Raw genomic sequence first — 16,193 nt, forward strand, 5'->3', positions numbered from 1 at the left:
GAACTAAAGCATCCAGCGAAACCGTGTGGAACCACAAACTGCTGTACCAAGAGAGAGGGAGGTTGCTTCTTGTTTACATGTCGCCATGACTTAAAAAAATAAATGCATGTAATATACTTTCACTGCAAAAAGTATTTAACTAGATCAGTATAAACATCTCAATTTGAGCACAATAATCCAAATTTTAGTTGTTTTGACTAGTTAAGAAGTTGTTGGGCATTTGTCCTGGATTATTTCACTTGTTCTGAGATGTTTCTGACTCGTTTCGATACATTTCGTCCTTATTTCAGGTAATTTTCTTTGCCAATGGGGAAAGAAAATTGGTCTTATCTCATTGGCAATTTTACTTTCTTATTTCAAGCGAGATTTACCTTAGAACTGGTCTGAAATGTCCTCAAACAAGCAAAGCAAACTTGGTCCGATCAGGAAAAGTGTCTAAATGAGTGAAAACCGCTCAAAACAAGATACATTTCCTCAATTCAAGTCATTTAAGCCAATGCTTGATATTTACTTTTTGCAGTGTTGAAAACCGTATATTTTTTTTATGTAATTAATCACTGAACCCATTTCATTTCAGCATCGCATCACAAGGATAAAATAAATCAGTCATCAGTTTGAGCCCATTGCAAAATAAACTACCAGTCTCAGTAACCTCATTTGATTTATTTGTTTAAAAAGTTGGTCACATAATACAGTAATACAGTCTATTACACTTCAAACGGGGGCGACTGAGCGCTGAAGTCCATGCGGACGTCTCCTGCGCTGGGCTCAAAGGTGAACGTGTAGGACACTTGTGCGCCGCCGTCTCCTGCAGCGTCACACGGAGAGCGGAGGAAGAACACGGCCTGCTTCTGGTGTGGGCTCCATTCACACGTCCCCTAAAACACAATCAACCAACCAACAGGCTTTTTCATTTGTGTTATAGTAAAATGCACTGTAAACATCAGGCCAGAATTGTCTTTAACTTGAGTAAACGGTGCTTCAGACAGAAATGCTAGCCGTACAAGCAAGCTGTCAAATAAAAATAATAAACTGCCTGAGGAGGATGCAGTACCTGTTCACTAATAGGTCCGACCAAACCGGCGCTAACGGTGATGTCTTCAGTTAAATGGTATTCCATCCACATCGCGACACCGTGGCACCGGCCGCTCCTGCAACACAAGCCGACAACGGTCAGACACAACAGCATTTCTTTAAAGAGGGGGTGTTCTGCTTTTTCCAGCCCCATAGCACCAGTCTATATCACACTACAATGAAACCTTCTGTTGGTCTGTCAATGCAGTAAATTAGAATAACTGCCTTGTATAAAATGTCTCTCTCAAAATGGCTGTAGTGAATGTCTTGAAATAGGCCTCTGTCTCTTTAAGAACCTCTGAGCCTTTAGACACGCCCCCTCCACACGCTGTCTGTGGCATCAGTGGGGAGGGGGTTCTGCTGAGGAGCAGTGGTTGGTTACTCGGCTGGTGACCAAAGCTCGGAGGCGTCTCCAGGAGGTGGGGGCGTTCCTAGGAGGACTCAGGCAAACCTATCCCTAAAATGGCCGCCATCAGAGTTTTTACAGATTACTCAAAAATATGTGAATGTGCCAAGGCAACACTTCAGGCATGTTTTTAATGAGGGAGTGACAGAATAACATGATGGAAAGCTTGACAAAGTCCATTTTTGCAGAATACCCCCCCTTTAATAAAGGTTTTTTATTATTTCTACTTTTTTCCTGCACTAAATAACACCCAAAGGACATGGTTTTACAACATACATGCATTTTTATTTCAATTCGTTTCTTCTTTCACTTATTCTTTGTATTTTTTTTTTAGATTGTAGATGTTGGTTGGAGGGAACAAAAAAGAACGAGCCTTCACCACCCCCTGCTCAAAGACATAACAGAAAGATAGGCCTGATGAGCCGGCTAAACAGAAACAGAAGGTGCAGCAGCGGGTCAATCCTGTACAGGGCTAACTAGGACACCGACACAACAAAATCCAGGAAGTACAGAATCACTCAGAAGTTACATGAATAATTATCTCTGAATGGCTTTGCTTTACCTGAGGAAAGGCAGCGAGCCCCGCCTGGTGATGGGCTTCTGTGGAACGCACTGTGTGAAGTCGAAGCTCATGGCGGCGGCGCTGGCGGTCAGGGCGCGGCACGGGTACTCCCAGAGCGAGTGGGGCTCGGCCTCGCGGGACTCCCGGAAATCCAGTGACCTCTGAACAGAGAGATTACAGCTTGGATAAGTCACGTTCATGTGGCTTTACACGGACATAGCATTTAACAGACCCCAGTTTAACACCGAGGTGGGGGAAAGGCCAGATTGACAGACACTGCAGGAAAAACTCACTTCTTCTTTTTCCTCACGTCAGCAGATTTTTTTCCCATCATTTTTTTGTGGGTATTCAACTAATTTTTGTCCATTTTTTGTCCTTTTTTGTCACATTTTTGTCCATTTTTTGCATTTTTTTTGGTCAATTTTTTGCATTTTTTTGTCATATTTTTATCACATTTGTCATTTTTTTGTCACTTTTTTTTTTAAAATTTTTCGTAAATTTTTTATCAATTTTCTGTCTTTTTTTGTCACATTTTTGTCATTTTTGGTTATTTTTTTGCCACATTTTTGTCAATTTTTTGTCTTTTTTTGTCAACGTTTTCTCACTTTTTTGTCACATTTCCATCATTGTTTTCGTCTCAGTTCTGTCTCTATTTTCCCAGAAGCTTTTGGACTGGGGTGAAGCCAAAGTGAAGAAAATGTGCTCGGTTCAGGTGGGAGTTAAGGGGTTAATGTCCCTGTGTTTCCCATGGTCTGACCCGTGTGGGGGTCACGATCCTAATTAACTGTTATAATGGGGGTCGCGGCTCTAAAAGGTTGAGAACCACTGGTATAATTGATAGGGGACAATTTCTTACAGCGTCATTGAAAGTTTAGATGTTTTTAGTCACTTCTTGTTTTGTGTTATTTGTCATCGTGATCTACTTTTTATTCAGTTTTAGTCACACAAAAAAAGGAAGAAAAGAAGATATGCACCGGCAAGAATGTAAAGTTTGGTGAAACGGGTCTGTTCTGATGAGAATGTGACATTATGGTTAAAACCTGGATAAACTGCCTGACCAAAAAGAAAGTGTCCATCTGGATACAACTAACTGTTCTGATCTGGGGCTGCTGCGGTTGGTCAGGTCTAGGTTTAGCAACACTATGAGCCCAAAGAATGAGATCAGCTGACTGAACATCATAAATAACCAGGTTATTCCATCAGTGGATTTCTTCTTCCCTGATGGCGCAGGTATATTCATATATTACAATGCGTTGTTGGGAAAGAGCGGTTCAGGGAGCATGAGACGGACTGGCCGACACAGAGTCCAGATCTTCACCCCATTGAGAAGCTTTGGGATGTGCTGGAGACGGCTTTGTGCAGTGGTCACTCTCTCCCATCATCGACACATGATCTTGGTGAATAAATGAATGCAACACTGGATCTTTTGGCCAGTTTTCATTTTGACAATATATCTTAACTGAGTCTTTTGACGAAAATGTAACTTCACTTAAGCCGAGATTTAGTCAATAATTGTCGACTAAAACTGCATGTAAATTTAGTCGACTAAATCTTTGATCAACTTTGCATTTATAACATGTATTATAATCATATTTAATCAAGGACTGAACCCCTGTTTCATGTTAGCACAGAGCTGCTCCTCTGGCAGTGGATTTAAATGATATGAGGCTCTTTCAGACTATCATTGGAAGTTTGGATGACTTTAGTCTCTTCTTTTCAGTTTAACGCGACATAAATATCTGGACATTTTAATCATAGTTTTAATCTAAAAAATACAAAGTTACAAAAATATTACTTACTTAAAATATTACTAAAATTCTGACTCAGCGTTTTAGTCGATGAAATCAACACTCCTTTTGTCAGCTTATTAAAACAATCTGACCAGGCAGTGTATTTGTCAGAACCATAAATCTCCCACAGGATCACATAGGCCCCTTCCCTCCACCTGAAACCATGATTCAAATACCAGAATGTTTCTTATAATCATATTTAATTAAGGTCCTTTCCCTCTTGGAGCTCCTAACACATGAACAAAGCACAGAGCTGCTCCTTTGGCAGTGGATTTAAATGATATGCGGCTCTTTAAAACTGTCAGTGGAAGCTTGGATGATTTTAGTCTTTTCTTCAGTTTTAGTCGACAAAAATATCTGGACATTAGTTTTAGTCTCATAAAAATAAAAAGTTTTTGTCCAATTTTAGTCAATATTACTTTGACTAAAAATATTTTAGTCGATAAAATTAACACTGCTTTTGACGGCTTATTGGCCACAGGATCACCACCCTTCCCTCCACCTGAAATCATGATTCAAATACCAGCATGTGCACGTCACATGCACCATCCGAGTGTGACAGTCACCTGGATCATCTCATCCATGGCTGTCACATCGAACCCTTCACACGTCCCACAAGGCGCTCGGATCCTCCACAGATTCTGAAAAGCAGCCACACTTTCAACAAGAGTTACAGCAAAACCTCCTCTGGTCACTCAGCGTTCGGAGCCTCTGACCTCGAACTCCACGGCCACCATGTGCAGTGTGGCCGCGCGGGGCAGGACGACGGCATCGGCGCTGAGGCGGGACGCCAGCGCAGAGCGGCAGTACCAGAAGTACAGCGAGTGCCAGGGCAGGAGAGCGCTGCTGAAGTACGGCTCCCCCATCAGGACGGAGATCTGGAATCACACAACACCACATTTTACAAACTACTCTGTGACCTAAGAGTGCATTCTTGTGGTACCTGGAGGTCCTGGAGGTCACGGCTGCTCAGGCGCTCGGCCTTCCCCTCCAAAAGCTCCACACTTCCTTGTAGCTGATTGGCTTCTAGAACCTGTCCACATTTACAATATCAAAGAGGGAAACAATCTACAGGACGTCCCAATGTAGGAGCAGTGGTTTTCAAAGCTTTCACACTCAGTACCACTGAATTGTCTCAAATTAGGGATGCACCGATTGGTTAGAAATCTATTCATTCACAGTGATTACTTTCCCGAAGTGTCCAGGAGGTGCCTTTGTCGTTACTTGGCCTCATTTTGCAGTAGCCTTACTCTCGATTTTCCTTCTAAACTCTTGTAAACATTGGAGATCCACCACTGTGCTACAATTGAGACAACATTTAGCACTGGTTAAATTCAGAGACTCTAATTTAGGAAACATAGTCTGGTAATAAAGTCATGTGGAATATTGTATTTCCATTCTTAAGAATTATACAACTGCCCTGCTCTGATCAGCTGAGAGGTGTTTCCAAACAAGGACTGGAGCAAAAGAGGGAAAATAAAACACAATAATTACTACTGGCTCTAAATATAAACAGACCTGAAATATAGAGAAGCCTGAGCACCACCTGAAGCAGTGCTCGTGTTCGATCTGAGAGTCTAATTTCAAGAAATCTGTCCATGAGGCAAGATATTTACACTTAAGATAAAACAACTACAACAGTTTTAATTCAAGTAAATTAAGTTTTACATCTAGTTTTGAGTGCGTTGATTTCTTTTATCCCCTCCTGGAACCGCCACCTTAACGTGGTGGAGGGTTTGAGCACCTGAATGATCCTGGAGCTCTGTTGTCGGGGCTTTGTGCCCCTGGTAGGGTCTCCCAGGACAAACAGATCCTCGGTGACGGGTCAGACAAAGAGCGGTTCAGAAGCCCCTTATGAGAGACCAACAGGCCTGACAATCCTGAGGCCGTCCTGCCGTGGACCCACCACCTGCAGGAGGAGCCATGAGGGGCGGGTGCAATGTGACGACCCGGGAAGTGGAAGAAAATGGATGGATGGATTTCTTTTATCTTCATTTATGTGTAATATCTTGCCCCATGGACAGATTTCTTGAAATTAGACTCTCAAATCAAAGAGAAAAGAATAAAATGTGACCTATTTCAAGATTACATTTTGCAGCGCGGGAGGACGGAATGAAAACAAAACCTCAGATGATTTTTTTTTGCGATAGGTTCATGTTTGTGACTTTGCATTGATGGACTGGTTGTGATTATCTGTAAAGAACTGAAGTCGTATATATTTACACAGCGGCATGTCAGAAATGCCACATCATATAAATTAAACCCAATGTCAGCTTAGGTTAGACCTGCAGTCTGGACATGAACACAAGATGGCGTCACCCACCACAAGAGTCTGGTCAATAAGTAACAGTTGAACGAACCTGCTGAATGACCTGCTTGGCCATTTTGATGCTTTCTACGCTGAACACCTGGAAGGATGAAGAGTTGTTTATTTGCATGTTTAGGTCATGGTGTGAAATGATCATCTTTATAAACACCTTCTTGGCACCGAGCAGGTGAGCGAACAGTGGGAGTAAACTGCCATCGCTCACACTGAGACACACACTGTCCTCTCTGACCACCTGCACAAACGAGAACACGATCAGCACATCTCACAGAAGCAGGCGTTTAATGCATCGTGTCAGTGACAGGTTTTTAATGTAGAGCCAAAGTGGTGCTGGTACCAGTGTTCATTTTGACAACATATTTTAATTTAGTTCTAGTCTTTTGACTAAAATGTAATGTAATTTTAGTCGAGATTTAGTCGAAAAAATCTTTTCAATTTTAGTCTAGTTTTAGTCGACTAAAATTGCAAGTAAATTTAGTCGACTAAATTTAAGACTAATTTAGTCGACTTTGCTTTGATAATATTCATTATAATCAGATTTAACCTCTTAACTCCCGCCTGAACCGAGAGCATTTTCTCCAGTTCAGCTTTACCCAAATCCTGTAGGCCAGTGTAACGCCTCATCTGAAAGACCTCACGTTATCAGATTTTTTTTCATCAATTTTTTTGTTGGGCAGTCGTCTCATTTTTGTAAAATTTTCATGACTTTTTTGTCACTTTTTCGTCAAATTATTTGCATTTTTTCGTCAAATTCTTATCACTTTTTTGTCAAATTTTTGTCCATTTTTTGTCACTTTTTCGGTAAGTTTTTTTTTCTCAGTTTTTTTACATTTTCATCTCAGTTTTGTTGCTATTTTCACACCTTTTTTCCAGAAGCTTTTAGATTAAAGCTGGAGAAAAAGTGCTCGGTTCAGGTGGGAGTTAAGGGGTTAATCTTGTTCCTCTGCTTCATGGAGCTGCTCCACATGATAAAGCTCAGAGCGGCTCCTATAGCAGAGAATTTACATGATATGAGGCTCTTTCAGACGCTCATTTGTAGTAGTAGTAGTAGTAGTTGTAGTAGATGATTTTAGTCTCTCCTTTTCATTTTTATTTAGTCTTATTTTAGTCGACGAAAATATCTGGACATTTTAGTCAACTTTTAATTTAGTTTTAGTCCAATTCTAGTCGTCAAAAACATCACTTTGACTAAAATTAAGACTAAATATTTTAGTCGACGACATGAACACTGGCTGGTACCTTGCGGAGCGCGGCGACATAACTCTCTGTGCGTCTCTTGTCGTTAAGTTCACCGAAACGAGGACGATTCCAGACCAGGTGTGCCAGACAGGAGCAGCAGGGCCGAGGCACCGGAGCCACAGAGTCTGAGCTCCTCTGCCTGGAAAAAGGAAACACCCAAAAATATGTCAGCTTCATCTCAGAGGTCAGGTGGTGATGGCGGTGGCAATTTCAGAACATTTCAGAATACGTTTAATTGTCACAAAGAGTTCACAAAGTAGGAATGTTATGCTACTGCTGTGCTATGACATCACGCGCGCAGCCCCAATAAAATCACGAGGGCTTGTAAATAAAGAAAAAAAAGAAGATGAAATAGGTTAAAATATAGTCATGTAAAAAAGTTTAAAATCAAACACATGGACTGAAGAGCTTAAATAGTTTTATTGAATTCCGTTTAAAGAGGACAGATCATGCCTAATTGACTTTGAGGTTTAAACCGTGTTTAAACGTTGTGCCCTCGTCAGAGACAGATCTGGAGTAGTTTTCCACAACATTCACGCAGTTTTGAGTGATGCTAAATTTAGCCATTTCTTATTTCTACGGAGTCGGCGCCTCGTTCTGTACTTCCTGATTGCATCATTGTTCAAACCCGAAAACTATCCTCCACATGTTTAAAGCCCATAATCCAACATTATCAATTTTGAGTCGTACTGTTTATCACGCAGTGCTGAAGCTGCTCACTGTTGTTTTAATAAAATGATTCCTATTGCTGCCAGCAGGAGGAGCCCCAGGCAAGAGTTTCACCACCTCTTTCATTTCATTGTTAGTATTTAATTCTAACAGATATAACTTTTAAAATATAAAACATAAAATATCAAAGCTGAGGCGCTCAAAATAACGTTTTTAAAGGAATAGGCCACCGTTCTTACCTTAGCTTTGACGAGTTCTTTAGGACCTGTCTGATCTTCAGTCACGTAAACACAGCGCAGACGGCGTTAGCATTTAGCCTCTCCCTCTCTCCTCTATAGCTCCAAACGAGGTCAAGATAGAAGCTACCAAGCTCTTCCACGTTTTCCCTATTTAAATATGGTTACGTGAAGTGTTCCACTACAAAGTATAATTACACAAATTAAACAATGTGGATTTTCTAAGCGGATAAAAGGGGGAACTATATTGTAAGGCGTAATAATACCAGGAGTAGTTCGGCGTCCACACGGTAACATGAAGATATTACGGCGCGAATTTCGAGGAGGAGGAGAGGCTAAATGCTAACGCCATCTGTGCTGTGTTTACGTGATAGAAGGCATGCGTGAAGACTAGGCTAAGGTAAGAACATATTCAGTATGTAAAAACGGTGGCCTATTCCTTTACCTTTAAGCTCCATATGCATGACATGTCCACTTTAAAATGTGGACGGTTCTAAAGCCCGAGGACCTGGTGTGACCCACCCGCGCAGGCTGTACCACAGGCTGTAGTCGTCATGGCTGACCGTCAGAGACAGCTCCTCCCCCTCGCTCACTGCTCTCTGCTCTGACAGGAAGTACACGCTCTGCATCCAGTGATCCCTCCACTGAAACACACACACAGGCTGGTCAGGTCCAGGCCCCTCCCCCTGCTGAGTCCTGCAGGTGTCATACTCACAGGAGCAGCGCTGGGATCCACATACGTCCAGCTGGGAGCCATGCTGCACACGATGCTCCCACTGGGGTCCATGTCCAGGTCCCACCAGGACAAAACCACCTGTGCCTGGCCACTGCACTGAGCCACGAAGCTGGAGCTGTAGGTCTGAGGAGCGCTGCTCACAGGCTTACTGAAGTCCACACTGCCGAGAGCAAGCAGTCAGTCAGCGCACATCCACAAGCACTACATCAGACACAAGTGCTGGCTTTAGCTGATAAAAGCCCGTTCTGTTCGGCCAGTTAAGATGGAGATTTGTAAACCTGAACATTGTGCGAGGGCTGCTCAGAGAGCTGAAGCTGTGGGGGGGCACTTGGCTGAGCTGGATGTCACACACTGCATGAGACCCAGCGCACTGGGCCAGGGCCGAGGAGGGCAACAGCTGAGACGGCCCAACGGTCTGCGGCTGGAGGTGGGCCCAGCTCCACAGTGTCTCTGACTGCACCAGCTGAGCGTACACTCTGGCCCTGTGGGGCACAGCCTCACAGTCTGCCTGAAACCACACACAGGACAGCTTAGGAGAGGGAGTCAGCTCAGCATTAGAAACAACAAACATGCTATCACTGCACCGCTTAGGAGAGGGAGTCAGCTCAGCATTAGAAACAACAAACATGCGATTACGAATAATGAATGATGATGATGCCAGGTTTGATGCCTGTTGGGTCCAAGGACATCACTAAATAAAGCAATATGGTTGTTTCAGGTCAAATAAGGGATACAAATTTTACATATTGGTCTGTTTTGTGGTTCTAAATGACAAGTGTTTTACTCTTTTTTTACTAGGTATCGGTATTGTAAACCAAGTATCATTAACCAAGTTTCATTAACCAAGTTTCATTAACCAAGTTTCATTAACCAAGTTTCATTAACCAAGTTTCATTAACCAAGTGTCATTAACCAAGTTTCATTAACCAAGTTTCATTAACCAAGTTTCATTAACCAAGTTTCATTAACCAAGTTTCATTAACCAAGTTTCATTAACCAAGTGTCATTAACCAAGTTTCATTAACCAAGTTTCATTAACCAAGTTTCATTAACCAAGTGTCATTAACCAAGTTTCATTAACCAAGTTTCATTAACCAAGTTTCATTAACCAAGTTTCATTAACCAAGTTTCATTAACCAAGTTTCATTAACCAAGTGTCATTAACCAAGTGTCATTAACCAAGTATCATTAACCAAGTTTCATTAACCAAGTTTCATTAACCAAGTTTCATTAACCAAGTATCTAGGGCTGCAACTAACGCTTATTTTGTAATCGATTAATCTATCGATTCTTTTTACGATTAATCGCTTGGCTGTGAATGGTGTAGGAAAATTGTATTTTTATTATCACATTATAGCTTAAGTGGCGCTGTTTGAGGATGTGTTGATGGAGTAAACTAAAGGGAAATATTTTTTGAAGGCTCTATTAATGAAATTTACAATGTACAAAACACTACAGACCCTAAATATAAAATCAAAGTAGGTTTTCATAAAAAATACTACATTTTTATGTCATTTTTGCTCCATTTTAGTCTGTGTGAGCCAGAAAACGATTAATCGATTACTAAAATAGTTGTCGATTATTTCAATAATCGATTAGTCGTCGATTAATCGATTAGTCGTTTCAGCCCTACAAGTATCATTAACCTCTTAAACCCCACATTTTCTCCAGTTCAGCTTTTATTTACCAAAATCTAAAAGCTTCTTGAAAAAACAAACAAAAAAAGAGTAATAGTAGCGGTGAAAACGAGATGTGAACGAGGATGAAAACGCAAAAAAAAAAAGAAACATTTAACGGTTCCCAACTCTAGTCAAATATGTCCAAAAGCAAATCCAAAACATGAATAATCTGATGATTATTTTGTACATATGCAACTTCAACAATCTGATCTGGCTCTCAGCACTTCCAGACCTGGACCAGGTTTCGGTGAGCGTGCTCATAGCTGGGCAGGGCTCCTTCTCCGATCAGCTCCGTGTCGAACAGCTCAGTGATGAGGACGTTGGCTCTGGTCCGCATGTCTCCGTCTGAAACACACTCAGGCTGTTAGGAGCATGCACGACGACCAAGCACTGGCTCAAAAACAACACCTGGGCCCACTGTGACGTCTGTGGAATGTTTGTTGATGATCTTGATCTTGTCCGAGAATCCGTTCTTCTCCACGATGCAACGCGCCGCTTCTGACGTGGGCTTGAAAACCTGCCCAACGGAGAAGTCGCTACAGTGAAAATGACTGCTCCATCCACTCATGGCAAGGCAAGGCAAGTTTATTTGTAGAGCACAATTCATACACAAGGCAATTCAAAGTGCTTCACAGTTGAAAACAAATAGAATCAATAAAAACATCAACATAAAATTTATCAATTACAGTAAAAGGCGAGAGTGCAGATAAAATACTTTCAGTCATATGCATTGGTAAAAAGAACTGTTTTCAGCCTGGATTTGAACATTGTCAGAGTTGAGGCCTGTCTCACATCCTCGTGAAGACTGTTCCAGATTTTAGCTGCATGAAACTGAAATGCAGCCTCACCGTGTTTATTATTGACTCTGGGAACCACCAGGAGGCCCCTCCCTGAAGTTCTCAGGGCCCGAGATGGTTCATACGGCTCTAACATGTCAGAGATGTACTTTGGAGCTAAACCATGAAAAGACTTGTACACGAGCAGAGCTGTTTTGAAGTCTATTCTCTTCATCCATCCATTCATTCAGTCATTCATTGGGAGCTGTTACAGATACAGAGGTGGCTCCATGGCCGTCATACCTCCACGGCGTAGCAGTAGTCCGCTCCCGCAGTCACCGCCATCATCGACAGCAGTCCCGTTCCGGTCCCAATGTCGAGCACAATGACCTCTTGACCGCGCGCCTTCACCCGCCCCACGGCCTCCCTGATGCCCGCGTAGTACTTCTTATTCTGCAGCACATACACAACCAGAGCCGTGGGAAGATGTTTTAGTTAGGGGGCGCTGAGGGACAAAATTTACCCCCAAAACACTTTTTCTGTGCATGAATCCTATTTATTAACCTCTTAACTCCCGCCTGAACCGAGAGCATTTTCTCCAGTTCAGTTTTACCCAAATCCTGTAGGCCAGTGTAACGCCTCATTTGAAAGACCTACAAAACTAAATGGATCTTTTTCCTCACGTCAGATTTTTTTTCATCACTTTTTTTGTTGGGCAGTCGACTCACTTTTGTCAATTTTTTGTGACTTTTTTGTAACTTTTTTGTCAAATTATTCACATTTTTTTGTCAATTTTTTGTGATTTTTTTGTCACTTTTTCGTCAAATTATTCAAATTTTTATGTCAAATTTTTATGTCAATTTTTTGTCCATTTTTTTGTCATTTTTCGTAAATTTTTTGTCACTTTTTCGTCAAATTATTCAAATTTTTATGTCAATTTTTTTCTAAATTTTTCGTCAAATTTTTATCACTTTTTTGTCAAATTTCTTTCCATTTTTGTCATTTTTTGTAAATTTTTTGTCACTTTTTCGTCAAATTATTCAAATTTTTTCGGCAATATTTTCTCACTTTTTACACATTTTCATCCTTGTTTTCGTCTCACTTTTGTCGCTATTTTCACACCTTTTTTCCAGAAGCTTTTGGACTGGGGGGTAAAGCTGGAGAAAATGTGCTCGGTTCCGGTGGGAGTTAAGGGGTTATTATTGCCTGCAGTTCACAAACTATCCACCAGGGGGTGCTGCAGCGCCCTCAGCACCCTGGGTTCCCACGGCCTTGTACACAATAATGAAGGAAGCAATGCTACCATGGCAATATTCAACATGGGACAATACGGCAGATGAATGATGACTTTCCAGATCAGGTAGATCGTAGTATCACGCAGTAGTCCACACATCCAGTAAAATCAATAATAGATTTAGTCAAACTTATTCGGACCACAGAACGTGCAGTTACCATCAGGATGTTGATTGTCTGAAACACTTCTTAGTCGACCTTTAGTGAGGAGCTTAAAGTGGTGTAAAGTAAAGAAGATATGTCCTTGTGTCGTGTAAGCGTGAGGTGACAATGCGGCATGTTTTGGATGGGTTAATGGGTAAATGGGTAAAATGCTAAAAAACATTGTCAGTAGAAAGTCATGCAAATGTGGCCATTCCTCCTCTTACCCTGTCATGGTCATGCAGCATGTCAGCATAAGATGACCTGAAATAGGGGAGAACAAAAAACATTTCATCAACATCATGTCAAAGGCTGAGTATATTCCAGATATAGGACCAGTGAATCTTAAAGACAGGGCTGTGCAATTAATCGAAATCCGATTACGATTTCGATTACAACAGTAAACGATTACAAAATTAGCATAATCGCAAAAAATCGATTATATATATATATTTTTTTTTTTTCCAACATTTTTTTTTCAAATTTTTAATTTTTGGATATTTGTCTTTTTTTTATGGATTTTTGTCACTTTTTTGCTGGATTTTTGTCTTTTTTTGCTGGATTTTTTGTCTTTTTTGGCTGGAGTTTTGTCACTTTTTTGCTGGATTTTTGTCATTTTTTTAATGGATTTTTGTCACTTTTTTGCTGGAGTTTTGTCTTTTTTTCTGCTGGATTTTTGTATTTTTTTGCTGGATTTTTGTCTTTTTTTTGCTGGAGTTTTGTCACTTTTTTGATGGATTTTTTTTAAAGGCAACAAATAATCGTTTGAATAATCGTGATTTCAATTATGACAAAAATAATCGTGATTATTATTTTTTCAATAATCGAGCAGCCCTACTTAAAGATGAACTTTTTAATGTAAAAAAATGCTTCAACTAATCCGTATCAGACCTTTCAGTGACCGGATCAGCTGTATGGGTGTTTAGCATAACGCCATTACTGACCTGTCCCGAAACTCCAGGATCAGGTTTTTTTTAGACTTTCACTGCTGATTGAACCGTATCCATCCGCTGGGTCACTGAAGGGTCACGAATATAAACTAAAAAGTTGCATAGTGCACCTTTAACAAGCCTATCCTGATGCAAGCTCTGAGAATGAACCAACAGGTCGCATTCACGTGACAACTCGAAGTTCTGTGGTTCAGAACTCAGGCAGTCGGTCGCAGAATTCTGTGCTGTATCTACGGTCAATATGCCGATGTCGTGGCTTGGTTTAATATCTCTGTAACAGCAGGGTCTTTCCACATGAAACAAAAACTAGCAGAGTTTGATGTCTTCTCTGTCAACACACTTTAATTCAACATTAATGTTATTGGATGGTTATTGGGTTTGTAGCCAAAATAATAATATGGAAGCTTTGGACCTAACCCCGAGAAATAAGGACTAATAGATTAACCTTTTAACCCTCGCCTTAACCAACTGCATTTTCTCCACTTCAGCTTTACCCAAATCTCAAAGCTTGCAACTAGGGCTGTTCGATTATTGAAAAAATAATAATCACGATTATTTTTGTCATAATTGAAATCACGATTATTCAAACGATTATTTGTTGCCTTTGAAAAAAAGTCTATCTTTATTTTATTTATTAATTAATCAAAACACTACACTTTATGTTTTCTGGACAGTCATAAAAGTACAGATGATTTCATGTTTGCCTTGATTAAAGAGAGGTCCCTGTTTCACACCTGCCCCCTGCTGGCCAGCCCTCACACCTGCGCAAGCAAACTGAGCGGCGCGGCCTGATGACATCATCACACAGACAAAAGCACGAGCCACTGCACGTGAAAAGCGAAGGGAAAATAATCCCAGCGCCCTGAAATAACGCAAGTCTGCTTTGCAAAAATAAGAAAATTGGAGAAAAAAAAGAAAGAAAAAAAATTATAATCGATTTTTTGAGATTATGCTAATTTTGTAATTCTTTACTGTTGTAATCGAAATCGTAATAGAATTGCACAGCCCTAGTTACAACCTATTGGCCAGTGTAGCGCCTCATTTGAAAGCTAAGACCTACAAAACTAATCTTTTTCCACGCATTGTCACCGCCTTGCAGTCACTTTTTTGTGTTGTTTTTTCCAATCACTTTTTTGTTGTGTTTTTGTTGTGTTTTTGTGTCACATTTTCATCTCTTTTTTCACACATATATTTGGACAGAGCTGCCATGCTATGACATCACATAAATCATCTCTTATAAATATATCTATTTTTCCTACACCACCTTCCATCTGACAGCAGTACATCAAACATGTGAGGTGTGTGTAAAAGCTCCTGCCCAGTGAGTTTTCCTCCCATCAGAAGCAGAGCACTGATACCTGGCTATCTCCTGGTGGAAATCATACTCTTCGCTTTCTTCTTCCCAGTCCACATCTTCTGTCGCGGGCTGAGGTTGACCACAAAACGTCTTCATGTTGTGTTTCGGTCATTTACACAGGATAAAAGCCCGATCTGTACCGGTGGATGCAGCACTTCACACACTGCCAGCGTTACTTGATGGGGGCGGCCATGTTTGCTCTTCTTCGCTCCTCCTGTTTTCTTCTTCGTTGGGTCATTTCCGGCAGGCTCGGTGATTCATGGCACGTTGCTGCCGCGCCAGGTGAAAAATGACAACGCAACAAGACTATGTCAAACAACTATTTTTTTTAATGAATTTCGAATATAATTATAAAAATCAAACAGTGGAAGCAGTTTGCCATGCTGCTGAAATGTTTTTGATCCTTTTATTTATGAATTTATTCCCATTTTTCTCTCCATCTGTACTTTGTAGGTGCCTTGCCTGTTCTGCTGTTTGTCTCTATGAGAAGTTGTAATAAACATTAATTAAAAATAAAAAAAGAAATAATACTATCTGCACTGCAAAAAGTGGATTCTAAGCAAGTTAAAAAATATCTTACTTTAAGAAATAAGTTCTTATTTTTTCCCTAAAAAGTAATAATGTCTTGTGTAGCAAAGTTTTCTTGAGAAAAAAAATCTTATTTTAGGAAATAAAATCTGGCCATTTCTTGTTCAGATATATTTGCTAAAAAACATGCTAATTTTTCTTGTAACAAGAAAGAAAAACTTTTTGAATCTTCTTCAGCTTTAGACAAAGAATATTTTTTCTTATTTTAAGAAAAACTCGGTGGCACAGCGGTTAGAGCCTCAGCTTAACAGCTCAAAGGTCCCGGGTTCGATTCCCACCATGACGGGGCCTTTCTGCGTGGAGCATGTTCTCCCCATGTCTACCACTAAAAACATGTACAATAGGTGAATCCTCCAGCAGGTGATTCTGAC

At 40.7% G+C, this 16,193-nt stretch overlaps 1 protein-coding gene across 1 annotated transcript; it reads right to left on the reverse strand.

Moving 5' to 3' along the window:
• Positions 1–707: 707 nt before the first annotated feature.
• On the reverse strand, positions 708–15,424 carry prmt7 (protein arginine methyltransferase 7; the record flags this gene model as incomplete). The annotated part of the gene is made up of 17 exons (XM_079567598.1): positions 15,236–15,424; positions 13,155–13,191; positions 11,797–11,946; positions 11,126–11,234; positions 10,950–11,062; positions 9,317–9,546; positions 9,018–9,198; positions 8,825–8,946; positions 7,398–7,536; positions 6,310–6,393; positions 6,193–6,240; positions 4,776–4,865; positions 4,549–4,710; positions 4,399–4,473; positions 2,043–2,203; positions 1,055–1,151; positions 708–878 (listed from the first exon to the last, which is right to left on the reverse strand). Exons 1-17 carry the CDS (start codon positions 15,328–15,330, stop codon positions 708–710), a joined length of 2,064 nt encoding a protein of 687 aa, XP_079423724.1. The 5' UTR covers positions 15,331–15,424.
• Positions 15,425–16,193: the final 769 nt, after the last annotated feature.

The sequence above is a fragment of the Gobius niger genome, assembly GCF_951799975.1.
Source record: "Gobius niger genome assembly, chromosome: 12".
Classification (NCBI taxonomy): domain Eukaryota; kingdom Metazoa; phylum Chordata; class Actinopteri; order Gobiiformes; family Gobiidae; genus Gobius; species Gobius niger.